Raw genomic sequence first — 26,675 nt, forward strand, 5'->3', positions numbered from 1 at the left:
ACTCTCACATCCTGCACGTGGCCAAGGATCAGTTGCTGTCTCTGTATCTGCCCCCACCCCCATCTCATAACAACTGCACTTAATGGACATTACAGGAGTTAATCCATATGAAGTGTTTGTATAGTAGTGTGTGTGTGTGTGTGTGTGTGTGTGTGCGCGCGCGCGCGCGCGCGCGCGTTCACAAACTTGGTAAATGATGTACTAGTCCCATCATTATTCTTAATTTTTCCCATTTCAATCCACTTTGAGTTTGAGTATCTATTAATTAATATATAAAGCACCTGTCTTAATATGATCACCTTGACTTACAGTCATCTATGATCCCCAGAGAGGAAGAAATTCATCAGGACTAGGCATAGTCACACATATCCCTATCTTTATATTTTAACATGCCTTTTAAAAATTAAATTTAAATTTTCTAACCAGATATGGGCATATGTTTGCTACAGAAACTTCATTAGGATTTATAGAAACCTAATGCTATTTCTAGCAGGTGACTTCTCTTAGACCAGGTTTAATTGCTCAGGAAGAATTCCTCCCCTATAGACGAGTTTGTGATCCCCATGAGATCCCCAGGGGAGCGCTTTAGACGTAATAGTTGAAGGAAATAACCTCACCCTTTCTCCTTCAGGTCCCAGCTGTCCCGCCTCTCCAGGAGAGCCAATGAAACCCTTCAAGCAAGAAAACAATCGTTACGTTGTCTCATTTCACTTCTTGCTCCATAAAATTCTAAGTAGAAGTGTTTTAAATGTTATGTATATTAATATTAAATTTAAAGATGTAAAGATATGAACAGCTTCTCTTCATGTTACTTTCTGTCAGATCATTACACACCAATCTCTTTTCATTGATACAAAAGAGTAGAGTGTAACCCAAGGCAGGACAGCGACGGCAAATCAACACAGCCAAAGCCTCTCTTTCACTGATGCTCTGTGGCAGGAAAACACATAGACCATTTATACACTAGGGTAGACTATAAGAGGCACAGGCAAGCGTGCACTTCAGTGAGGGGAGGGGAGGGGAGGGGTGTCAGCACATAAACCTTGGTAAGCAGACAGAGGCTGCAGATGTACACAGCCAACCCAACAATGACAACTATGGGGTTGTAATTCGAAGCACACTCCATCTATGGAGTATTTTTCCCTTGTTCGCTTACTGACTAAAGATGGCTTCCATTTTCCTTTAAGGGTTTAGAAGCATAAAGGGATGCCCCGATGCAAAGCTGACTTCCTTCTTCACAGATGTTTCCTGACCCCAGACAATGATGATGATTCCTGCACCATCAAATCATTCCCACCATAAACTGCTGTGCATCTCTTCCCCTCTTCATTTGTGTCTTCGAAGGCTTGGGTGTGCGCTTATGTAAATGATGCTACACTGTGAGCACAGCACATCCTGAGGCCAGTAACAACAAGTAAAGAATAGGAAGTGCATAATAATGTGTTGGACACAGCCTCGTTGGGACTGATGGTTCCTGTGCACTTGAAGAGAAAATGACAAACGCATTCCTTTCTAACTAAAATTGCATAAAACTCAAAACCCCTAAGTGTGAAAATGGTAAATACTTTGTATCTTTTCCTTCTCCTTTTTGCAGGCATACTTAACAAACTGATGAAAAATGGCTACTTACTCGGACACCTTTGGAGCCTGGGTTACCCTCTGGTCCAGCTAAACCCTGGTGTGAACAAAAGATGTTGTCAGGTTGGCACAGTATGCCTGAGGAGCTAATAAACAGACTGATAAAACTACAAAAAGCTATCGCTTCTAAGGTTATAAAATTCCAAGCTCAGTTTACCTAAAGAAGATTACAGATGCTCAAAGATTTTTGGAATTTCAGAACCCAAAATGCATTACATATAATGAATATATTGAAAATATATAATGAATATATACATACATACATATAAATAAAGAAAGAACATTGGCAGGTGTTGTCAGGAACAACAAACTATTTTTCTCTAAGTTATTTTTCAATTGGGAAATTATATCTTATGTTAAGACTTACTCTTAACTTACTCTAAGATCTATTTTGGTTAGTTTTAAAGAGTTGAATACGTTTTGAACTTCAACTCATGTATGTTTTCATACACACACCCTCACTAAATGACTCCACTACACCATACATATAATACCTTCAGACAGTTTTAAGTGCCTAGAATACAATTGTGTTAACAATGGATCAATTCTTACATTACTATTTGCTACTTTTTGGCGACAAGGCTGTGAATCTACAGCCCGACATTTAACTAATTAGCTCTTGAAGCAATCAAGTCTTGAAAAGTCTAAGAGGAATCGGGAAGGGAGTTAGAGGGAAATAGATACAAAATGTTTGAAATGGATTTCCAAAACTACGCAGTGCACTGAATTCATGTCAGAGGAAAGCGCTTCACAGCGGCGTGTGAAGAACTGCCCATCGTTTCCCCAGCCTTCACAGGGGTGTCATTAAAATAATCCTTCTTGTGCAGATACTTTCACACTTATTTCACTGCAATCAAGTTAGTGTGGGACTCGGTTAAGATCGCGGTTGCCTCTCAGGCGTCATAACTTCAAAAATTCCACCACAAAATACATCAGAAATATCTAAACGCCAGGCTTCCACATCTAACAGACCAGCCCACTGTGGAATATTTGAAGAATTTTCCCAACTTTGATTTTGATTGTTTGTCTAAGCAATTCGCCACGGAGGAGAACTAACGTATCTGTCATTTGAACAGCGACTCTCAGGGGCAGAATGTGCCATGCGGCTGTGGAGAGGGACGTGAAGAAGTGTACATATAGTCACTGCACCTGCCTGCCAGGGTAGCCAGGCGAGCCAACATTACCAGCGAGTCCCGGAATTCCCTGAAATGAAAAATCCGTGAGTAAGACCTAGGCAAAACACAGAGAACACCCAAGGAAACACATTTGGTATTTACAACATCCAAATTAAAAAAAAAAAATCCCACGGAATTACAGAGTATAGTGTGGTATGCCTCATACTGGAATTGTTATTTAAAAGAAAGAGGTTAAGCTAACGTTTTTAATAAAAATGAATAAAACCATTAAACAAAGGCCCCAAGTGTGATACTGGCCACTAATATGAAAGGGGACGGAGGGGTCTAGCACTGCCTACATCAATGAGACCATTATTTCCGAGGAAGAGCAAGTGCGTTTCTTAATAGTGTTTCGTCATCAAGCAGGGGGATCAGAGAGCTTCCGCCCCTCACTTCTGTCTAAGGTAGACACAACCCTACAGAGAGTCTGGCTGAGTAGTAGATCTGGATGGACACATTCCTTTATAATGCCCCACAGAGCACATCTGGAGGATACTCTGACTGCATATCCATTTTCTGCTCCAAGTTCACACATTGAAATCCTAAGCCCGACCCTCAGGCCTGGAGGGTTAAGGGGTAGCACGGCCTTTGGTGGGTAGTTCTGTTAAACAGGTGAAGTCTTCATGAATGGCCCTATATGACCCGGTGGTGAGTTGGGTAGCCCTGTATGTACCCATCCAGGCTGGCCTACGGAGGCTCTCAGACGTTCAACCTCTAGGATGGGGAGAGAAACAGCTTTGTTGTGTATAAGCCATCTGGTCAGTGGACTTTTGTCACAGCAGCCCACGCTAACTTAGACACAGTGAGTTCACTTGGAGTTGACACCCTTTGTATCCTTCGCTTCAGTTACATTTTGCTCCAAAAAAGCTGATAGAGATTCAAAAGACAGCAGGAAGGAAATCTGCAGCAGAATGGCTGGAAAAATGAGAAAAAGAAATACTATTTCTTTTCTTTGCATTCTGTCTCATGGATGTTTTGAAGGTTTTATCTACTTCCTCAGTTGTTTATGTGTGTTTTGCCTGCATGAACGTCTCTGCACCACATGCATGCAATGCCCGTGGAGGTCAGAAGAGGGCAGGTGATCTCCTGGAACTAGAGTTACAGATGGTTGTGAGCCACCATGTGGGTGCTGGGACTAAACCCTGGCCCTCTGGAAGAGCATCCAGTGCTCCTAGTTACTGAGCCACCTCTCCAGAGACTCATCAATAGTCATTCATTCATTCATTCATTCATTCATTCATTCATCTGTTTCCTCAGGGTTTATGTGTCTTAATTAACTCCTAAATGAAGGGAAGCCAAAAGAAGATGTGCGGTACTGTTCTTATTTAACACCACTTGGCAGGAGCAGCAGAACAGTGGCAGGCTGTCTAGGGTCCTGTGACATAGAATCCATTCCCTTCTTACTGCTTGTAAAGAGAGAGCAGGCTGCCTTTTGTCTGCCACCTTCTGAGGCACACGGAAGCACAACCTCCAGTTAAATACTGAAACCCCAGAACTCCTAAAAATCTGGAACATCAGGAGAAGGGAACAGACCCAGGGAAAAGCAAACTGAGGAGAGATTTCAAAGTCCCCTCGCTCTCTGTGGTTTTAGCTTTTGTTCTCCTGTTCCCCATCCTGTCCCTTTTGGCCAACAATTATTCCTTGCTAAGGCTGTTTTCATAGTATGTAGTTTACCTGCACTTTACATCTCTTAAACTGATATTACTTTACATCTGAAGCATCGAAGGCATGTAGAAGTAATGATGGTGGATAGTCTAATGGGTTATGAATGAACGCCGGCCTTCTGAAGTTCACACAATAAATTCTTATCTACATAAGAACAATCTCTAAAGCTGTATACGAAAAATACTGCCCTATTGATAGGAACTACAGAAGCTATTTTACTCCTGTCATCGTCACCGAGCATGCTCCAGACACTAAGTTCATATCACCTTGTTTAACGTGTTTTTTTAAAAAAAACTATAAAATAGATATTATTGCTCCTGTGTTATAGATTTAAGAAAAGGAGATGAAATATGAGTATACATGGGACACTAGGACGCAAGTCAATGATTCTAATTCTAGAGACTGCTACTCTGGGTTAGCTCCCTAATGTGAGTATGATGTGCAGATAACACACTAGGAAAAGCCTCCTGCGTACAGCCTTTGCCTCAGTCTATCAACAACTGCTTTCTGAATGTCTCATCTGATCCCAAAACACACCCACCTAAGTGGAGAGCAGCATCATGGGGCTTTGGGTTTGGATCCGAGGCTGGGAAGGGGTGAGACACATTTACGAGGCAGTTTTTATTTATAGGTCATTGTCTCTCTGACTAATGGGAACCACCATGCCTTACTCATTCCATTCCTGGCTACATTAGGTTAACGGAACTAGGTTTTTTTTTCAAAGTGAGTCTGCAATGGGACGCGAGGGCAATCTGATTCAGGCTGGGTTTCTAACACATCCCAGCTGCAGAGAGGAAGCAGGAGAATTCCATTCGTGTCTCAGTCCCACTGTCAAGGAAGCCAGCAGCGAGAGTCCCTCATAGTCTTGGTAAGTCGCTAGCATGCTATGGGACAGCCACACTCTAAATCCACTGTGACAAGCACAGAAACACAAAGGCACAGCGGCTGAGTTCACTCTGTGCTTAAAAACGGATTTGCAAAAATACAATTCTAATTGAGCAGTTAGGATCAGGAAGCGAGGACGCCTGTCCCAATGTCACTTCTCATGCAAAGAACGTCAAAATAACCATGCTCAGTTGGGAGACTTCATTACGAAGTGCGACAATGTCACTACCCGTCTTTTCTGCACAGTCTTGGTTTTCTTACTAGCAAAACAGAGTAACAACATGTGTGTCACGTGACTCTTACATGGAGAAGATGACCGGTGTACAGGAGTCTCTTCTACAGTGGAAGCAAGAGCTATAAGCCAGCGCTACTGAGTATTTGATTAACTAGCACATGCAAAATATTAAGCATTCTACACACTGCAGTCCACCACAGTACAGTTCGGCAAAAAGTCCAGGCTCAGCCAGCTCTCAGGAAAATGAGATAATTGTGTTCTCAAGTGTTTGCTGGCCAATTTACTGACATTTTTTCCCCCAGAAATGAATCTTAGGACCACAGCCACAGTCTAAGTGAAATGAATCAATTATCGTCCTTGGCACATCTAGTATTCTCAGAGTTGAAATGCAAGATTATTTTAGTGGTTCCTCAAGTCACTATGGATTTTGAGTCTTCTCTTTCTAGTCTTTATGAAGGATGTCTGTGCGGACATGTGCATGTCTAGCTATGTGTGTACACACAGAGCCAAAGGTCAACCTTCGAGCCATTCCTCAGGAGCCACCTACCTTATTTTTGGTTACAGAGTCTCTCACTGAGAGCCAAGGTTTGTCCAGTAGGCCCCGATCCAGGGACAGCGAGGCCCAGAGATCCTTCTGTCTCTCATGCGCGTGCTAAAATCAAACTCACGTCTTTGTGTCAACTGCCTTAGAGCCCTACAATTCGAATTCACTGTGGCAAGTGCTTTACAATTCGAACTCATTCGTCCATATTTCCCAGGCTTTAAAACTGAATCCAGAACCCCCCAGCTAGTACTATTACCCCTCAGAGCAATACCATGTAAGTTAATAGAACCGGGCAATGGAGCAGTTTCCAGGATCCATTCAGTACTAACAGTACCGATTTGTCACTGCTGTCTAATGAACTGGGCTCCTTCGTTGGAGTCAACATATTTTCTCCAATGTTCTAGGGAGGCTTTGTCTCCCAGGGGCTAATTCCTACCACCCTTCCCACACTCCTAGCCTCTAAACGCTCCCATGCCTTTCAGCCCTTGTCTAAGCATCAGGAGGCCAAGCCTGCATCTGCTGCTGATATAGACGCCACCTTCCTGGCCATCGGTGGTAACTAGTAATCTTGAAAAATTGCACCAAAGGGACTGGAAACAAAGGGCTGTCTTGCTTAACGCGTGAATCAAAGAGGAATCTGGCTTTGCTTCTTTATTTGTGCATTTCCCTCAGACACTCATCCTCACTCCGTTCTGTGGAGTTTCCTTCAGGGCTTCCTGAGCCCTACTGAATCTTTGCTTATGACATCATTACCTTAGCTGGGCTCTACGCCTCCCCTCTCACTGTCCGTGAGTATATATTTTCTACGGTACGATACCATTTTTTTTTTCTGGTAGGAGAGAAAAGAAGTACCATGATCCAAACCCAAGCAGTTACAAATATAGGTTGACTTTTAAAGTGTGTGTGTGTGTGTGTGTGTGTGTGTGTGTGTGTGTGTGTGTGTGTGTGTGCACCCATACATCAGGATAACAATGTATGAAACATTTTAGTTTGAATTGCTGCTGATTAGGGTCTCATACACCAATTAGAACGGAGTGAATTCTAAAGCTGAAGGTCAGCAGTGCGCATGGACATGAATATTTTCTTGGAAAGGGCCTGAAGTACTTAGAGTCCTCAAATGGGCCTGTGAATCAGAGGTTTAAGACCCACCGTTCTGAACACAGCAGGGAAAGAGAAAGCAAAAGGGTAAAACATTGCCACTTGATAAGTTTGCTGATAAACTACAGCTGGTCAGTTAAAAGGAGTTCTTTTTGTTCTAAATGGAAGGAGAATAACTATGAGGAAAACTTGAAGTGACAAGAGGAGAATATTTCCTCTCCAGAGTGTTCCTTTTACACCCACCTTTTATACCAGAGAAGACAAACAGCACTTACTTGTTCTCCGCATGAGTCCGGGGAGCCCTGTGTGTCCTTTGAGACCCTATGGGGAAATAAGTGGAGATCTGGCATGAAAAGTCAACCCACAGAAAGCAGCCAACTAAATGTAGGCTACAGAGTCTGGGGACTTCAGTTTCTCTGTTTACTTGCTCTGTTGTTGCTGTTGTTGTTGATGTTGTTGTTGTTGATGTTGTTTTTTGACACTGGACCATGAACCCAGAACTTCAAACACACCAGGCAAGCAAGCATCCCACCACTGAGCTATGTCCCCAGCCCCTAATTAGCTTCTCATCACTGCTTTCAGTTGTCTAATTAATGCAATACTCTCTTGATTTATTACTAAACTTGAATAAGAATTTAATTTCTATTTTCGAAAACTAATTCTAAAAAGGCTCCAATCTAGAATCTTCTAAGTATACTGAGGCTTTTGAAAAGTGTGTTTGACTCAGCAATATTAAGACAGCATGCCTTCAGACATAATCTGTTTATAATTACTGAGAAGTTGGATCTCGTCCAGTCCTGTCTGTAATCCAGTCACTGCTGCAATTCATGAATGAACTGACCAAGGAAAGAGGCTGCTCACAGGTTCATCCGAAGGCCCCTACAAAGCCATTTAGGATATCAACTATTGAAGTCTTTTCTGGGTGAGTAGACCACGGAAAAATAGTAATTTCTCATTAACACCCTAGGTTATAAAATAGATGGTATAATTCACCCCACTAGAGAGATCTGCGACAGAATAAAAGAAGTTGAGAGAAAGAGGAGGGCAAAGACTTTGAGGCTTATTGATAAAATCAGAATCAAGTATCAGTGAATCAATATTCCATTTCCAGAGGCTTCTGTGAACATAAAGAACAATTCCTTTTATTTCTTTCTCTTTTGGAGTGTGTTTGCATGTGCACATAGATGCCCATATGTGTGCTTGTTGTATGCATGTGTGTGGCAAGACCATAGGTTGATGCCTGGCTTTTACTCAAGCTCCCTCCTTGTTTTTGGAGACAGGGTCTCTCAGAGAATTGGGAATTTACTGATTGGGTTAACTGGCCAGCAAGCCCAGGGCTGTGTTACAGAACTGCACCCTCACACTGGGCTTTTGTACATAGTGCCACAAGTCTACACTCAGGTCCTCAGGCTTGGGCAGCTAGAACATTACTGACCAAAGTCATATTCTCCACTCAAATTTCCTTTTCTAACCTACGTCATAGAATTGTACTGAAAGGATGGGCTTAGGAGTTAAAGGCCAGCTTCACAATCTAAGGAAACTCAGAGAAACTTAGGCAAAATATAACTGGGATGTGAACCAACCAGCTAAAAACATGTCCCATCTATATGTTTTAGTCGATGTAGGTTGATAAGAGAAGGCAAGTTTAGATAGAGACTGCCATAAGGATTGGCTCCCTTAATGAGTCTACCTGAAAAGTAGATGCTTTCGGAAGCTCTGCGGATATTAAAGTTAGAAGCATAACAAAGGCGCTGATGCACAGAGAGGTCTTGGAAGCTGCCATGGTTTGGATGCAGGATAGCCTCACCACACATGGTGTTAAATTTGGTTCCTGGCATCACAGTGCTGATGATGGTGCCTTTGTTTTGGGAGGGAATTCTCTCTCTCACTGGACTGGCTTGTATGTTCTATCTGTTTAGAAAACATTTCTTTGTCCCTTTGTGAGTGGCCGCAAAGATCATGCAGTCACCACTGGAGGCCTAGCAGACATGGTCCCCGCAGACACCAGAGACATGCTTTTGGACTCTCCAGTCTCCAGAAACGGGAGAGATGAGATAAATCTCTTCTCTTTACAAGTTTTCCAGTATCAGACACAGCTTCAGCAATGTAAACACAGACTAAAACAGGAACCCAAGAGCAGACAGAAGCAGGAGTCTAGAGGTGAGCTTTATAGTCTATATGTAGACAGGTAGAGGGAAGAGGTAAAGGCCCGTGAGCCAATTTCTTTGTAATTAGGCCGTAAGAAGAGGTGGGGAAGCCACCATGGGACAATGGAAGAGCAGAAAGAAATGGAATGAATGAACTATCTTGGCCATTGGGTACTAAAGCCACCGGTTCCCAAACTCTCAGTCAGATGTCACTCAATCCTATGACCTCCACTGTTTGTAGAGGAGGAAATAGAAGGGAGTTCACTAACATAACCAACAGCATGAAGAATGGCATCGCTTTGATAGATATATCAGGACCTGAGCAGTCGTCTTTCTAATTACATAATCTGGCCCTATCTCATACTCACATGTAACCTGACTTCACTGCCGCCATTGTGTCCAAAATGACGAATGAAAAGGACACCTCCAAAGTCCCCATATCACCGTTCACTTGTGTGTTCTGCCCACCATTCACTTGTGTGTTATGCCCACCATTCACTTGCATGTTATACCCACCATTCACTTGTGTGTTCTGCCCACCATTCACTTGTGTGCTATGCCCACCATTCACTTGTGTGTTATGCCCGACAACAGCTAATTTGTGCTGTGTTTTCACTCGGTTTTAAGATGTTAATTTTTCCAAGACAGCCAACGAGATTAATGTAATTATAAAATATGAGGCATTGTGTTCACTTGTGGATTCACAAAGCCAGGTTGCTTCCTCTGTTAGAGCTGGAGATAAGAATTCATGTAATGACTCTCTGATGTGAGGCAGAGCTCTTGTCTGAGAGAGTCTGGAAGCCATGAAAAATCAGTAAGGAGCCAGGGCAGGAGGCGAAGGAGTTAGAGCGACTCTCTCACTGCCATCTTTCTGAGGAAATATGTGCTCAGTCACTCATTTTCACTTCTGTGAGCTTCAGTCTACAGCTACAGATTTCACACATTTCTCTGGCATTTCCTTCCTCCCTTACCAACAGCGAAACAGCATGAAGCACTGGCCTCAGGTCTCTGGACTACTTTCCTAGACGCATTCTACATCAGTGAAATACCTCCCGCATGCACGTCCTACCCCTTTCGGGGAACCTTCAGTCAGAGAGCCTGAGAAAATAGCAACGCCACCCAGCATGGCCTGTTCTTCATGAGTTCACTCCCAGCTGGCCTCAGCCATCCCAGTTGGCACTTGACCTCAGAGAGAGCAATACCAAACCTGACCATTAGCTCGTGAGGTCACTTAGAATCAGGAATTTTGTCTAAATAAAGGGTAGCTGCTTCAATTACTCTATATTTTCTAGTAATATAAAACAAGAATGCTCCAGGTACTCCCTAGTGGGGACGGTGAGATCCCGTAAAAACAGGAAGGGAAAGTTGAGAGTGGTTGGAGACAATGCAGAGAAGAAATTGTCAGAGGAGAAAAAACAACTTTAAATGGTAGATTGGGGGGGGGGAGAAGAAGGGAGAGAGGGAGGGAGAGGAAGGGGAAGGGTGGTTGGGAAAGAGGGAGGGAGGAAAAATGAGGGAGAGAGGGAGAAGAAGGGAGGAAGAGGGGGGGGAGGGAGAGAGAGAGAATTTACAGTAAACATCCACAAATACACCACTAAGCTACCCAGATCTGCTTGGCATCCGCCTGTCTCTACAAGGGTCATCATATTACAGCCCTATTTTTAGATTCTGTACGATCCCCATTTGCCTTAATGCTTCAGCAGGGATTGAAACTCTGACCCCCTCGTGATGGCCTATGGCACCACCCTTTGCAATCCAAAGCATCTAAGTGGAACAAGATGTTGTCTGTGTCTGTTTGCAGTGTTACTAACGTGAACAGAGCAAGCACAGTGGGTTCTGGCTCCAATCTCTTCAGTGACTAGTCATATCACGAGCCTCGGCGTCATCGTATGTAAAATGATAGCATTGAGATGGGTAATTGCTAAATTGCAGTTGCTAGAATTCGGTGAACACAAGAACCCGTCAGAAAGGACGCCGCTGCTTTTGTAAAAATTTAGCTGATAGATGGACGAAAAGCGGGTCTGAGACTCACTGTAGGCTTGAAGACACGGGATGAATTCAAGACTGCTGTACCTAAACGCAAACCCAATCTTGGGCTCCAAGGGTTGGCTCCTCAGTCCAACAAAAGCAAAGACGGTTTGACGATGGAAGGTCCCCACAGACACAATCCTGAGCTGGTGACGCTATTTGGGGCACTCCGGACACCAGAACATGGGGCTAGTGGAGGAAGCCATCGCTGCAGGCACGCGTTTAAGATTATAGCAGGCCTCATCTCTTCCTAGCTCTGCTTCCTGACCATGTGAGGTGAGGAACCCTCTTCTACACACTTCCTACCATGACCTTCCGCCTCATCGTGGGCTCACAGTCAGTGGGATCAAGGAGCAGAGACGAGACTCTCAAGCTGTGAGCAAAAGGAAATAATCCCTTCCTTCATGCTGTTTACCAGATGTTGGAACGAGAACGCTGGGGCGAGCAGAGTGAAAGAGGGTGGATGGCACAGAGCTGTTATCATCTAGATGAAAGACGTTTGCGAATCGCCTCCAGTGTGGTGAAGCTAGAGGCGATACATAGAACCCTTAAAGAGTTCACCCTGGCCCTTGGCGCACGCCTTTAATCCCAGCACTTGGGAAGCAGAGGCAGGCAGATCTTTGAGTTTGAAGCCAGCTTCATCAACAGACTGAGCTGCAGGATAGCATGGGCTGGGCAGAGAAACCCTGTCTGGGAAAAAAACAAAAGGGGGAGGAGCTTCTTTTCCCGCCTTCAGTGTGGTCTCGCGGGAGTGGATAACATGAGGGAAGGTGGATGGGAAATTACTTGAGCAGAATAGAGATTCTAACCGTGAGTATTTTATTTGACGAGAATAAAACATCTGAAGGTCGGAATTAACAATACGTGATCCTTTTCGCCGAAGGCGCTGACAAGAATAGTGCAGAAACACCCCTTAAAGAACTCGGTCAAGACAGACTAAAACACATTACAATAAGTTAAAGAATTATCTAAAGTTTTTGACATGACATTCTCATAGCAGGAATTCCCATAAAAATAGAGCTTAGAATCTTTTTTTACTTAGAGATTTTAATTTTAAACTTACTTGTTTTTTATTAAATTAATTTATTTGTGCGTGGGCAGGTGCACACGCAAGCGCGCACCAGGGATGTGTATGGAGATCAGAAAACCAGTTACAGTAGTCGCTTTTCTCCTTCCGTCATGGGGTCCTGGGATAGAACTCAAGCTGTGGGTCTAGGTGGGTAACACCTCTACCAACTGAACCACCTGGCCAGGCCAAGACTTGAATTAGAATACTTCTTCGAGTTACAATGGGCTTTTAAATTGAAAACCTGTGCGGAATTAACCACCGCAATGCCCAGCGACGGCAGCTGATTGTCAGGTTCTAGATCTAACTGTAGAGGCTGAAATACCTTATGCCAAATGAAATTCTTGCCAATATTGAAATGTCAACAGCCTCTATCAGACTGAAGGGAGATTTTCAAAGCTGACAAGTTTTGGGCCACCCCTATCTTCCATCCCAGGGCATTTAGAACCATGAGGCCTTGCCCTCCAATCCCTGTTTGCAGGAAGGGCAGACATGGAGAGAGGGGTGGTGGGACGGCTTGTGAGGGGTAGCTTTGGATTTAGATGTTAGCACCAAGGGGAACTAGCTCTGCAGACTTTTATAGGAAGGATGGGCCGGCGAGAGGTGATGTATAGAGCTGGCGCGATAGAAGGGTGGAAATCTTCACATTGTCTCCTCAGGCCCTGACCTGCAGCCAAGCCAGAGTCTTTTATTAGTTTTCCCACTGACATCCAGTAAGGATACACCTCCTCACTTGCCTTACACAGCTTGAGGGGGGACTGGAAAACCACAGAGGAGTCTGTGGAAGCAGTTTCTTCTTGTCCTCCTTCCTACGGACTTTCACTCTGTTGCTCTGTTGTGTATCTTTCACTAGGGACTTTTCCAAATAACTTAATCAATTGCAGTCAAATAAGATAAGAGTTCATGTTGACTTATAATATTATTTAAAGCACGATACTGCTTTCTGGTATTCAAGGGTGCCATGCATCGTGACAGAGCGCTTCGAATGTTGGCATGTTTCACAGTTAGCTACTCGCATCCCCGCATCCTCTCAAAGCTAGAAGAACCTTTGCATTTGAGTACCTCCTGACATTCTTACTCTGCAAGATAGCAGACTTCCTTTTTTTTTAAGGCTTCCATTTTAATATCGCAGCTGATGGGCTATTTTTAAAGCAATTTGAAAAGCTATCTTGAGTCCAAGCTTGGACTCACATCCTTTGTCCTCTGTCCAACTCAGCATGCATTCTGGATTCAATTTATCTGCCGTTTTGGCAAAAAAAAATTAGTAAGTGGGAATTAAAAATATACTTTAGCTCCTAAGAAATACAAGAGTTACACAAAGAAGGTAAATAGAGGTGGTAGTGTAACAGAGGGGCCAGCAGTGGGGACAAACATTGCTGGATAGAGATGTACTATTTTAAAAATAGAAGTGAGGCTAAAGGGAGAAAGATTCAAATAACATAATTCTGTTGGCGAGTAGAGAAAATATTTCAGCCGTCTTACTTTGCCGTTTCACTCAATAGTACTTAAAGTTGTCAAAACTTTCCACATTCATCTTTATGTATCTCAACAGGTTTTGTGCAGTCACTTTAGTTTTTAATGTCACTTGCATTTGAGTTTGGCTTGTATTAGGAGAGTTTTAATATTTCCAGACCCTTTTCTGAGACAGGGAATAATGAAATTATGTCATCTGTCATGCAAAACTGTTTATCCAGTGGCTTTTGTGAAGAACACCAGTAACTAACTTCCTGAATGCTGAAAGCCTAATAACTTAAACGAAGAATTAAACAACAATTTAAACAGTGAACTAGCACATAGAAATACTATGCAAAATTACCAAGAACACAGTCACTGTGTCAAATAGGCTGGCACTGAGTCCTAGGTCATCAGTGAAAGGCCTCAGGTGAGCTTCAGTTAATTTCTATTAGGCAATTCAGCATTACATACACACCCAGGGTGGTTTGTAAAAGTGCTCAGCAGACCAGAACATTGTACCAATAAAATAGATACTTCAGATATCAGCAGTGTTACAAAGTAATCCACAGAATGGCTCAACTGATAAAAAGATGTAATTGGTTCATATTAGGGAAAACTTAAGTACCTCAATTAGTTCTCATTACGTATGCACAGTTAGAAGCCCACAGGCCCAGTCTCCTTGGGTCTCTGTCTTGCTCCTGTTTTAACTCCCGTGATGCTGAAAATAACCTCTCTGGGCTTATTTTAGTTTCCTCCCTTAGAGAAGCTGATTTGAGCTTAGGAATTCGTCTGACACTGGGGGAGGACTGCAAGAATGAAGGAATGGGGTGTGTGAGGCATTGCTAGAACGAGCCTCTACTCTAGATTCTTCTAGCACAGATCCTGTGTGTAGGAACCAACTCTGCAAATTCAATGATACCAAAAATTCAACTAAATTAAGGAGTTCAATGTTTAAAAGGTCATTAACTTTATAACCTTTTCAGGTCATAAACTTAAAAGGTTTTAAGGTCATTAACCCCTGAACATTCTCCCCAAATATTGTCATCTGCTCTTATCCTTCCAAATAGAAAGGAGCAGTAAAATACACCAGGCCCATTTTGAATGTAGATTTGCTGTATATTCATATAAAATGCATACAGGTAGACAGTCTGATGGGAAATTGTCTCAGCCCAGCTAAGCAATCAGCAGTTCTGAGTTTAGACTATATCCTCGTGTGCTTTGTGTTCTTAAAGTTACCTGGTTTTCAAAAAACAAAACAAAACAAAACAAAAAGCGTGCTCAGTTTCCATTAAAGGATGCAATTGGGAAAGGAAGAAAATGTTTTCAGAAATGAAACAGTATCAACTCAAAATTTTGAACATTTTTCAGAGCTACTGTCACATCTCGTTAACCATGGAGAGTTCGTTTATTAGAGAGGGAGAGAGGGAGAGAGGAAGAGAGAGGGGGGGGACAGGGAGGGGGAGGGAGAGAGGGAGAGAGGGAGAGAGACAGAGAGCAGCTGTCACGTGACTTGCTATGCACACGTGACTGCGGCTCTTTACTTGCTGTTGCCAAGACTCCCATGCAACCTGTTACAATGTGGAAATGATACGCCCTCCCCCTACAGTCCTTGTCTATTGAAGGTGTGCTCCCAGCTTGTGACGTTATTTCAGGGGGTGCTTGGGATTTTAGGATGAAGGCTCTACCCGGAGGAAGTAGGCTATTGAAATGGGTTCTTGAACCAGTCTTGTCCTTCGTATCTGTCTTTGCTCCCTGGCCGCCGTAAGGTGAGTAACCTTGCTCCACCGACTAGGACTCTCTGCCTCACTTGCCAGCTACCCAGAGACTGAAATCTGTGAACTGTAAGCCAAAAAATAAAACCTCTCCTCCGTTTAAACAGCTTCTCTCAGGTATGTGTCTGACCAGCCAACGACTGCTCAAGCTCACATTTACAGACACATCCTGGCAGACACTACTTCCTTATAGATGAGAATCAGAACAACAGTATCAACCAAGCAGACACCCAGGGCTCCCAGGGACTAAACCCCAAACCAAAGAGTACACATGGAGGGACCCATGGCTCCAGCCGCGTATGTAGCAGAGGATGGCACTGTTGGACATCAGTGGAAGGGGAGGCCTTTGGTCCTGTGAAGGCTTGATGCCCCAGTGTAGGGGAAGGCCAGGGTGAGGAGGCAGGAGGGAGTGATTGTGTCGGGGAGCACCCTCATGGAGGCAGGGGTTGGGGGATTGAATAGGGGGTTTCCAGAGGGGAAACCGGGAAGGGGGATAATATTTAAAATGTAGGTAAAGAAAATATCTAATAAAAATTAAAAAAAAAACAAGTGCGTTGTACCAATAAGCATTTCATTTGGGCATAAATGTTGCAAAAAGACAGAAAAGCCTCAGAGTTAAAATGCCGGTTAATATACCTTAAAAGAACCGGGACTTCAATTTCCTGTCTGTGACTTTGGCTCTGTCCTACCTGTGAATTTGAAACTCATGGGTCTTTATTATTCTCTAGATCTTATCTTTAATGGATATTAAGTTTTTGGACTAGCCTGGCTAAATCTTTTGATTAATTCTCTTCTGCCGAGCAAAGGGATCTGAGACATGGGTGTGAGCCTCAACTTCACAGTAGGATTCTAGCCATAGGAGTGCTCCGAGAGCCATCTGATCTTTGATTATGTCAGTGAAAAACCGCTTACCTTTTCACCTTGTAAACCAGGGGGCCCCACTAACCCCAAAAGACCTGGGTCACCCTGTGAACAAAACAGAGATATTTAACACCATGAAAGAAAATGGAAAATTAAAGTTTTAATCCGGGACAGCAAGCCCTCCTTGCACATACTTCTGATCTTGACAATCTGGCCTCTCTCAGACCTGCTTAGCATCCTTTCTTATTTTTTCCAGCATCCCTCCACTGCCATCCCCAATGCTTCCTCACCTCTTCCAGCACTGAATGACTGATACTTTCCCCATGTGCATGCTTTTATTCCTTTCTCTCTGTTGTTTTATTTTCTAGGAATGCCCCTACCCCCAGGTTTACAGTTTTCAGCATCTAAAGGCGTCTCCTTAACCATTGTACAGGGCTGCGTTCGAGTGCAGTGAGACTCAGGGATTCCAAGGGCACAGACAAAGGACCTCTCCAGCTCAGGGGAAATGGGGTCTCCTAACCTTGAGGACTAGGACTGACTTCTCCCCATCTAGATCAGGACCAACCCCAAGAAATAAAGAAACGAGATTCTTTTGTGCGATTTTCATTTCGCCACCTGCAACAAATCTGATGCAGTGTCAAGAGGGAGAATCAGATTTAATACAAATGCAGTTTCTAAGAGACTAGATTTAAATTATTTTATCATTTTACCTCCCCCTGTCAGCTTGGGCTGGTGACCTCCCCTTGTCAGCCCTGGAGATCCTACCTACAGTCTGAGAAGTTAGGTCGAGGGATTACAAGTTCATGGTGTACCTGGGCTGCAGAGTGGGTTTCAGGGCAATTTAATGAGACACGACCCCTCCAGTGAAAATTAGGGGTGAAGGGCTCTGGGACGGTGGCTCTGAGGGTCAAACGCTCCCTGCACATTCACAAGGACCTGGTTTAAAATCTCCAGCACCCAGGGGAGCTGAGTACACTAGGACACCTCTGCCACCCAGGGCTCCTCTGGCAGGATGGGAGGCAGAGATAGGAGAGTCCCTGAAGGCCTGTGGGTCAGCCAGCCTGGCTTATTCAGTGGGAGATGGCCAAGGGGCCCTGGCTCCATCTACATGAAGGCAAAGACCAATAGTCAAGGCTATTGTCTGACTCCCACATGTGTGCTGTGACATGTGAGTGCCCCCTACACACTCACACACATACACACACACACACACACACACACACACACACATGATATATATACACACTCGGTATACAAACATGTATTGTATACATGTACACAAACATGGGATGTACACACACATGCACACACATAGTATACACATGCACACACACCATAGACATGCACACGCACCATATACACATGTACCATAGACATGCACACACACACATACACACACCACACACATACACATACCATACACGCAGACACATACTGTATACATATATACACATACCATATGCATGCACACACATGCACACACACACACACACACACACACACACGGTATGCATACACACATACAAACAGAAGAGTGTTCTACACATGGTACAGTAGCACAGCCCTTGCCTATCATGCTCGAGGCCTGGTAGTCTTTACACGGAAAAAGACAAACAGCAGAGAAATGCATCTATTCAAAACTTGGGTTTCACTTAAAGCTCACTGGAAGTGCGGCGTTAAATTTCTACATCTAACTGCACTTTTAAATACATTGTTAAGCACAGTTAGTGCACGAATAAGTGAAAACACTTCAAATGGAGACTTCTTTCACACTTCCACTCCCGTTCTGAGACACCCTATATTTTGTACAGATCACAGAGAAAGATAAAACCAAGCATTAATATGACTGCCTGGGTTTAATCTGGAGTCTCTACTTTGAACTCGCCAGAACAGAGTTGATCTCTAATTCCAGCATTTAATAATAGAGCAAGTGTGCTGTATATAGATATTTAGATAGCAAATCATCTCTCAGACTTCCTAGAATTTCCTTTTCTCGTAACGATGACTAAGTCAACGAAGACATTGTCTTTCTGGAAATAGACTTTCCTTCATTTTCTGTGTTTTTCTAACTCTATGAATTCAGTCCTATAACGGGAAGAAAATTCCTAAAATTTTTGATTGATATTTTTGAGGATTCCCGACATGGCTTTAAATTTATAAAAGTTTCTTAATCCAATTTCATGAAAACTCTCTCTGGGAGTCACTGCTGCCTTCACACCACATAAAGGATTAGAATCTTCCTAACATATATGTCTTTGCATTTAAATGTTATTGTGTCTTGTATATCAACAGTAAAACCTTTGAAGTTAAGAATTTGTCCGAGGCCAGCCATGGTGGGCAACCACCTGTAATCCCAGCACTTGGGGAACAGAGAGAGGGATCGATGGTATTTTGGGATGCGCAGAGAGTTTGAGGCCAGCCTGCGCTACACGAGACCCTTTCTCAAAGGAACATACACAAAGGAGAGGTCATAGTCTGCTCCAGCATTTCAGCCCATTCACCCTGCGTGCCACAGTGTCAAGCAGACACTTTATAAAATTAATGGGAAGGCTTAAACTAGCAACAGAAGCCAATGAAGATTCTTCAAATTCTTTGTTCATTAAAATTCAATAGTTTTCTGCTTTGCTCTCTGGACACAATAAAACATGTATTTTAAAGGGAGAAAATAGTGTTTATTGATTCATGTGTATGTGTATAGTATGCGTGTACATGTTTGCATGTGTGTAAGCCTGTGTGTGTGTGTGCGTGTGTGCGCGTGTGTGTAGGCGTGTGCTTGGGTGACCTCATTTACATATGCACTGTGGAGGCCAGAGGTAATGTTGGGTCTCTCTCTGTCACTGTTTACCTTACTTTTTGGGGCAGGGTCCCTAACTCACCCTAGAATTTAGGGAAAGCCCCTAGGATTTGCTTTTCTTGACTCAGCACCGAAGCTGCCTACCCAGCAGCATCTGCCATTTTAGTTTTTAAGATGTGGCTGCTAGGGACCCGAACTCAGGTGCTCATGCTCGTACAGCAAGCGCTTTACCTATTAAGCCATCTCCCCCGACCCCTGGACATTTTTACTTTTAAACATTAAAAATAAATTAAAATATCTTTATTCCACTGACAAATAATTACCTTTTCTCCAGAAGCAGCTTGGCCTGGGGACAGCCCAGGATCTCCTTTGGGGCCCTGGGTATGAGAGTTAAGAGACACTTAGGGAAGCATTAGGTATGCGCCGTGTATCACCGGCTTTCAGTCACGTGTCCACAGATGCTATCCACAGCGTATGATACTCCGTAACATTATTTTGTGCTCATGAATTCTCAACACTTTGTTATCGCTACAAGACGGAGACTGAGCCCACCGGCATTTCAGAATGAACGGAGCAGGAGCCCTCCTTGAGGAGCTAGTGGTGTTGCCACTGCCGAGCTCCGTCAGGCACCGGGATACAGCTCTCCACCCAGGCATGCCGGGAACTCTGACTCCTCAGTGGGTCTCACACAAGGAAGAGCCCTGAATAGAGGGTGACTTCTTGGGTGGAGGATGTTAGTGGGGAAGGAAAGGAGGTGACACAAGGCCCATGACATGCACATGGGTAGAATCCATTAAATTCATGTGAAAAATTGACAGAAGATTAAAAATATAGAAAAAACATTTTGAGGCAAAGTTATTTGCTTTTTAGTATATTTTTTTTTAGCTCTGTTTGTACAAGCTAAGTTCTCTAATAGCCTCTTAAGGAAAATTGGAATTAAAAAATTAAACACAAGTGATGTTACTATTAAAACCATTTCTTTACATGAATTGTAAGGCTTGTGAATCACAGTGAATTATCAATATTATTTTAGCATTGGAGTGAAGATAGTTTAATCAAAGAAAATTCCTTATCACAAAACTTAATATTTTAGCCTATGATGATGCCTGAATAATTTTTCAAACTCTTGAATGTGCATTCTAGCATTGCTTTGATTATTGAGAAAAAAATAAGAAGTAGAAAAGACACTGTTAAAACAGAGATACAGCCAGTGAATTATGCCATCGATTTTCACTCAACAGTTTGGAATACAATATTAAATTAATTTTCTTATGATTCTGCTATGGTGTCAGTATGGCATGCTGGTAGGTGGGAAGTGTTTGGGTGCCTGGGGACAGGGACCTCATGAATAGATTAATAAACCAATCTCTCTGAAGTGGGTGAGCTGTCTTCTCAGAGGCTCTTGACTATCTATCACAGGGTGTGTTGCAATGAGTCAACCTGTTGTCCCCTAACCCTTCTATATTTCATATTTATGCCGAACCCACCCAGAAAAGTGCTCACCAAAGCAAGTCATTTGGAATGACCTTAGATTGTCCAGACTAGAACCATGGGTTAAAATTAACTTATTTTCTCCCTAAATTTCCCCATCTATGGACTCTGTTGTATCAACAGAAAACAAGTGGTTCCAAATGCTTCAGAGAAATGTGTCTTTTTCCTCTCAAAGTATTTGTCAGACTTCATAAAATATAGAAGCCACAATAGAGAATCTTTAAAATTTCACTTGTGAATTTCCTTACCATTCTCAGCTAGGAATAAATGATCCTCCACTCTTAGAGAATGGTTAACTACTGTTTCCACTCTGTGAGAGAAGGAAGGACGTGCATCTCTTTTCATGGCTTTATGGGTACTTCTGAACAGCCCGCGAGCTGACTGACTGAGGAGAGATGATCGGAGGAGTCCCACCTCCTGCTTGGCCTTCTCACTTCACTAATTTCTAATTTAGAAGCAAATTAGAAATATGACTAAGAATCCTGTGTCCAATAGTCAAAGAGACTTTCTGAGAGAAAAGTTTGTTTTCTAGGCTATCTGTTCATAGCAATCACATTTGTACCAAGGAGGCTACAGCAGGGCATCTGCGGTTAAAAGATTACTCGCCTAAGAAGTAGTTTTTGGGGTGTCTTAACATTTCAGGGCCCAACTCATTAAATTACAACAATAAGAACCCGGGCTTAGAGGAAAGTGCAGGCAACCCCAACATTTGAGAGGTTGAGTTAAGAAGATTTTTGAGTCCAGGAGTTCAACAGTAGCCATGAAAACATAGCAGGACCCTAATCTTTTCGTTTCCTTTTCTTTTATTGGGTATTTTCTTTGTTTACATTTCAAATGTTATCCCCTTCCCTAGTTTCTCCCCTGTAAAACCGATATCCATTCCCCTCACCCCTACCTCCATGAAAATACTCCCCCACCCCCCCACCCACTCTGTCCCTCCTCCCCTCCCTGGCATTCCCCTACACTGGGGCATCGAGCCTTCACAGAGCCAAGGGCCTCTCCTCCCATTGATGCCTGACAAGGCCATCCTCTGCTACACATGCGGCTGGAGCCATGGGGCAGGGCCCTAATCTCAAACAGACAAAAGCAAAAATCCTCCCATGGACTAAGTGGCGTTGTGTGTATAAAGGGGCAACGATACCCAGAGGCATGTGCTAAAGCAGAGGCCATGGAGGGGTGCTGCTCGCCCGCTCGCACGCTCGCTCCCCATGGCTCACTTGGCTTTGCTTCTCTGTGCTCTCCAGGACCACCTGACCAGACAACTCTGTTAATGAACCATGACCCAGGACCGTCAGACTTTCTGCTTGCCACATCTATCCCGAAAGGCAGAGAGCTTTCTTCTAAAATGTCAGGAAAATGACATAATGCTCATCAGGATTTGCTTACCTTTGGACCTGGCAATCCAGGCAGCCCGGGATTTCCATGTGGTCCCGGAATACCCTGCAAATAAGGAGAGTGCCTCGTTATTCCCAGATATAAACAGCAAGACTTTTTTTCATACTCATACAACTATTACATAACATAACCTAACTAAAACAAATGATTAAAATAAAATTAAAACTATAATTTCATAGTCATTCCTCCCGCCACCTTTGACACCCTAGCCTTGGAAAGACCAGCTATGTTATTCAGACAGCAAAGCAGCAGGTTCCACCCTTTACATCAAACATGGCCTGGAGGTGTGGCATTACCTTCTACTTCTGTCCCCAGCACACAGATAACTGTTCCATCTGAGCTGTGCTGTCACAAGCACAAACTGTGTGCTAGTTTGGTTTCTGTGCCTTTCAACCTGTGCACCCCTTTCTGTAGTCAAGATCTGCATATGGGAAAATTCACTGACCTTGCTACATCTTTCCCGGTGATTCCTCAAGCCTGTTTTGTTCTGCCTTCTTTTAAAACCTCAGACTCGGGTCTTCAGAGATGGCTCAAAGGTTAAGAGCACTGACTGTTCTTCCAGAGGTCCTGAGTTCAATTCCCAGCAGCCACAGGGTGGCTCATAACCATCTGTAATGGGATCCAATGCCCTTGTCTGGTGTTCATGAAGAGAGCTACAGTGTACTCACATACATAAAATAAAATTTATAAAAAACTCTTGGACTCATTTTCATAAAGAGTCATCTCTCTCCTGACAATTCTGTGGAAACTAGTGTATGTGAGATTCAGTGTGCTGCCGGCCATCACCTCACTCACACTGTTCTAGTCCAGTATGTAAGCCTTGCGGTGTTGTTTCAACTGCCTCATGACTTGTGTTATTTAGTTTCAGGATTAAAATGTCTTTGAAAAGACACTCTTTATCTTACCAGTCTAGTGTTTCATGTAGTATCATCCCATCAGGCACTTGGCCATTTGTCAGTTTGATTGTCCTTTACTGACGAATAATTATGATCTGAATCTAAAACCTGACTCTATCCCCTGAGAAGCTAGTTTGCGCCTTGAACGACGCTCATGCTTCACATTTCTCATTGCTAACTCACGCAAGAACCTCGTGAGACAGCTACTGCGGTCTGTCTTACAGAGGAGAAAAATTAACTTCACAGAAACAGTGAGCGCAGAGGCTGAAACTCACTCTCCCGAAAGTTTCCAGGTCTCCAGACCCCTAGTGGGTTTTACCATCTCACCTCTGGGCTCTCTAGGCATAATATTAATATACAAGACAGACTAAACCATTTGCCTGCCTCTTCAGGAAAAAAAATGTTGCAGGGAACTCAACGATGACACTGGAAATATGTCTAATGAGAATAAAACCAAGGAGAAAATATTGCAGCCCGTGGCGTTATAATCTTAAGAAAGAGAAGGCGACGGGGATTGACGAATGGATGGGTGCTGTAGGCTTCAGGGTAATGGGTTTAATCCTGTTTCCCAAAACTCACTGGTGCTACCATGCACCAACACAGTGGCTTCAGGGGAAACTTGTGCCAACGAGCGTTTGGGATTTTTCAGAGAGGAATGATGTTGTGGTTGTGGCCAGATAGGATCAAATTTAGGAACAGGGAATTTGCATAGCTGCCACTTACACGTTAGAGAATTGGCGGAAGGAGATGAAGTTAGGAAAGCAACTGTGATAAGTAGCCTCACTAAGCAGGTGTCCTCTCTAGAGGGGAGGGCAGGTTGGACAAACCAGAGCTGGGTATTAGAGGAGACTGTGTGTCCTGAGTCACCCTAGTGGGATTGACAGCCTGATCGTGAAGAGGGAATGGGATCGGTACAAAGAAGGCTTCGAGCAGAAACGCAGGTTCCAGTGTCTCCTCACAGAAGGTGGAGGGATGAGGTGACAGACTGACTTACTGGAGGGCAGAGAATAGGCAAAGACTGGAGGGGCTGTGGACAGGATGTGGGGGGGGATGGGGGAGGGGACACAGGAGGGGATGAGCAGGAGGGGATGAGGGAGGGATGAAGGAGGGATGAGGGAGGGGATGTGGGAGGGGACGGGGAGGGATGAGGGAGGGGGTGGGGGAGGGGTGGGGGAGGGGAGAGGGAATGGGGGAGGATCTGATAGGCCATCAACTCCAGAGTTTCAGAGTTTAGATGCCAAAAGGTCGCTCAAGCACCATGGGATTTGTCTTAGCCTTCAGGTGCATAATCATTTGGTGTGAATCTAGAGAGGGGAAAGTAATATTTTACAGCAGCTGGGCTTTATATTCTTAGTACGTTATAAATCGGGGTGCAAAGAAAGTTGATTACACTAAACCCATTTGCATCTGTCTTTATGACCCATGATTCTTTTTCTAGCTTAGAGAAGACAGACTTTCTTTAGCAAAGAAATCCCCCATCTATTTCTCTAGGATTGGAGGAAACTAGATCCAACAGAGCAATAAATCTTTTCTGGAACCCGTGCCACGTGAGAAACTGCTGCCGATCCCTAAGGCAACTCCTTCCCTTCCGCTGATGGCTCCAGTATTTCCCACTCTGCAATCCAGGAATGCACTATCGAAGGAAATCTGATCTTCTTTCCTTCCTGATCAACCCTTACCTTGGAACGTTCCTATCACTCTATCACTAAGAATGATGGGAGAAGCCTAGCAGGGCAGCCACGACTCTCTAACTCTGATCCCATTCCTTGGACATTTTCACAGAGACTTCTTTGGCTATAAACAAGGCTGCAGTGGAGAGGCTAAATGTGAAGATGCAGCTTTCCAGAGGATGTGCAGCACCAGGGGCAAAACCACCCTGGGACCTTACACATTTATCAGACAGCATGACATGAAGTCCGTCTACTCACCCGCGGGCCTCTCTTGCCTGAGGGACCTGGGATACCCATCGGACCAGGGGGACCCTGAGGAAGCAAACATCAAGGCATTAGGCAGAATATTAGTAAGCATGTCTTTCCTCACAGATCTTTATCAGATTTCTGCTCCATGATAACTCCTTTTGTCTCTTTCCCATTCCCTGTTCCTGACTGACAACGATTTTAAAGCAACATTAACCCCTCACCCAAATCAGCATGGGTGGGGGAAACTCTATCTCTTTTCCTCCTTAATCTGGCCCGAAATGGCAGTGCAAAGTCCATGGCTTACAGTTGTAGCATGCTATCTGGCTTTTACAGACAGCATAGCTAGTAGTTTTGTGCATGATTTTTACCTAAATTTATTGTTATTTTGGAAGGAGAAATTCAGCTTAGAGGTGGAGCTCAAATCAAGTACAGCTGGAGTTTTCATTTGTTTTCTTTTTAACACCCTTCAACTACAACTTTATGTCCTTGGAGAGGACTTTAACTTGGAGAAAGGAAAGCAGTGAACATTTTGTGTTCTTTTAAAAACACAAAGAGTTATAGCAAGGATCTTCATCAGTGCTACAATGATACCTGTTTCAATGAGGCTCTTTTAAAGGTCTAATGGAGCTGTCTTATGCCAAATGTGACATAGCAGGAGCTCACTAATAAAGCTAGATGACTTACAAAGCAACAATGGAGGGGGCAGAGAGACAGCTCAGTGGTTGAGAAAACCGGCTGCTCTTGCACAGGACCTGGGTTTAGCTCTCATGCAGTGGCTCACAACTGTCCCTAACCACTGTTCCTGGCTTTTGCAAGCACCAGGCATTCACGCAGTGCACTTACAGAAATGAATGCAAACACTCACATCCATAAAATAAAAATAAATCTTAAGTAAAGAAGATGAAGACAAAGTCTTCAGTGTGGGACAGTATTTGCAAAGTGTTCATCCGACAAGGTGGTCATACAATATGTAAGAGCTGTAGAAACCTCGGGACAAATTAATCTCTGAGATTGGACAAAACAACTCTGTGAACATTTCTGGAAAGAAGATATACAAGTGTCTAATAAGCATGTGGGGAAATGTTCAGTTTTTCTCTGGTCCTCAAAGAAATGCAATCAAAACCACAACAGAATATTATATTACCTCAGTTATTTTTTTTCCAAAACGCAAAAACAACAACAAAAACAGATAAATACACACACAAACAGAAACTAAATACAGCCAGGGTGAAGGCATTCTCATGAACTCTTGTTAGTAGGGATGCAAATTAACACAGCAACTATAGGAAGCAGTGTGGATGCTCCACAAAACGTAAAAGCAGACCTTCGCCATCCAGCTATCCTGGTACTGAACACACACACCCGAAAGAAATGAGGCCAGCACAGGAGAGAGAAACCTGTTCCTCCATGTTCATCATGACACCGACAGCAACTAATGAGAGAGTTAATCTAGGTTCTTACCAGGAGATGACTAGATAACAGAATACCTCACACAATACAAGCAAGGATATGCTGTTCACCCATAAGAATGAAATCCTACGGCAAAACATGGGCGGAGTCGGAAAACTCAGAAAAGCACCATGTATTTCCACTCAAGCATAGAAGCTAAAA

At 43.6% G+C, this 26,675-nt stretch overlaps 1 protein-coding gene across 1 annotated transcript in view; it reads right to left on the reverse strand.

The window, feature by feature from the left end:
* Positions 1-26,675, reverse strand: part of Col24a1 (collagen type XXIV alpha 1 chain) — a 255,521-nt gene that overhangs the window by 203,975 nt on the left and 24,871 nt on the right. The window contains 9 exon segments of the mRNA XM_032897221.1: positions 618-671; positions 1,631-1,675; positions 2,788-2,841; positions 7,516-7,524; positions 7,526-7,561; positions 16,621-16,674; positions 19,687-19,740; positions 22,241-22,294; positions 25,074-25,127. Coding sequence (XP_032753112.1) covers positions 618-671; positions 1,631-1,675; positions 2,788-2,841; positions 7,516-7,524; positions 7,526-7,561; positions 16,621-16,674; positions 19,687-19,740; positions 22,241-22,294; positions 25,074-25,127 — 414 coding nt within the window.

This window comes from Rattus rattus, chromosome 3 (genome assembly GCF_011064425.1).
Source record: "Rattus rattus isolate New Zealand chromosome 3, Rrattus_CSIRO_v1, whole genome shotgun sequence".
NCBI classification, from domain to species: domain Eukaryota; kingdom Metazoa; phylum Chordata; class Mammalia; order Rodentia; family Muridae; genus Rattus; species Rattus rattus.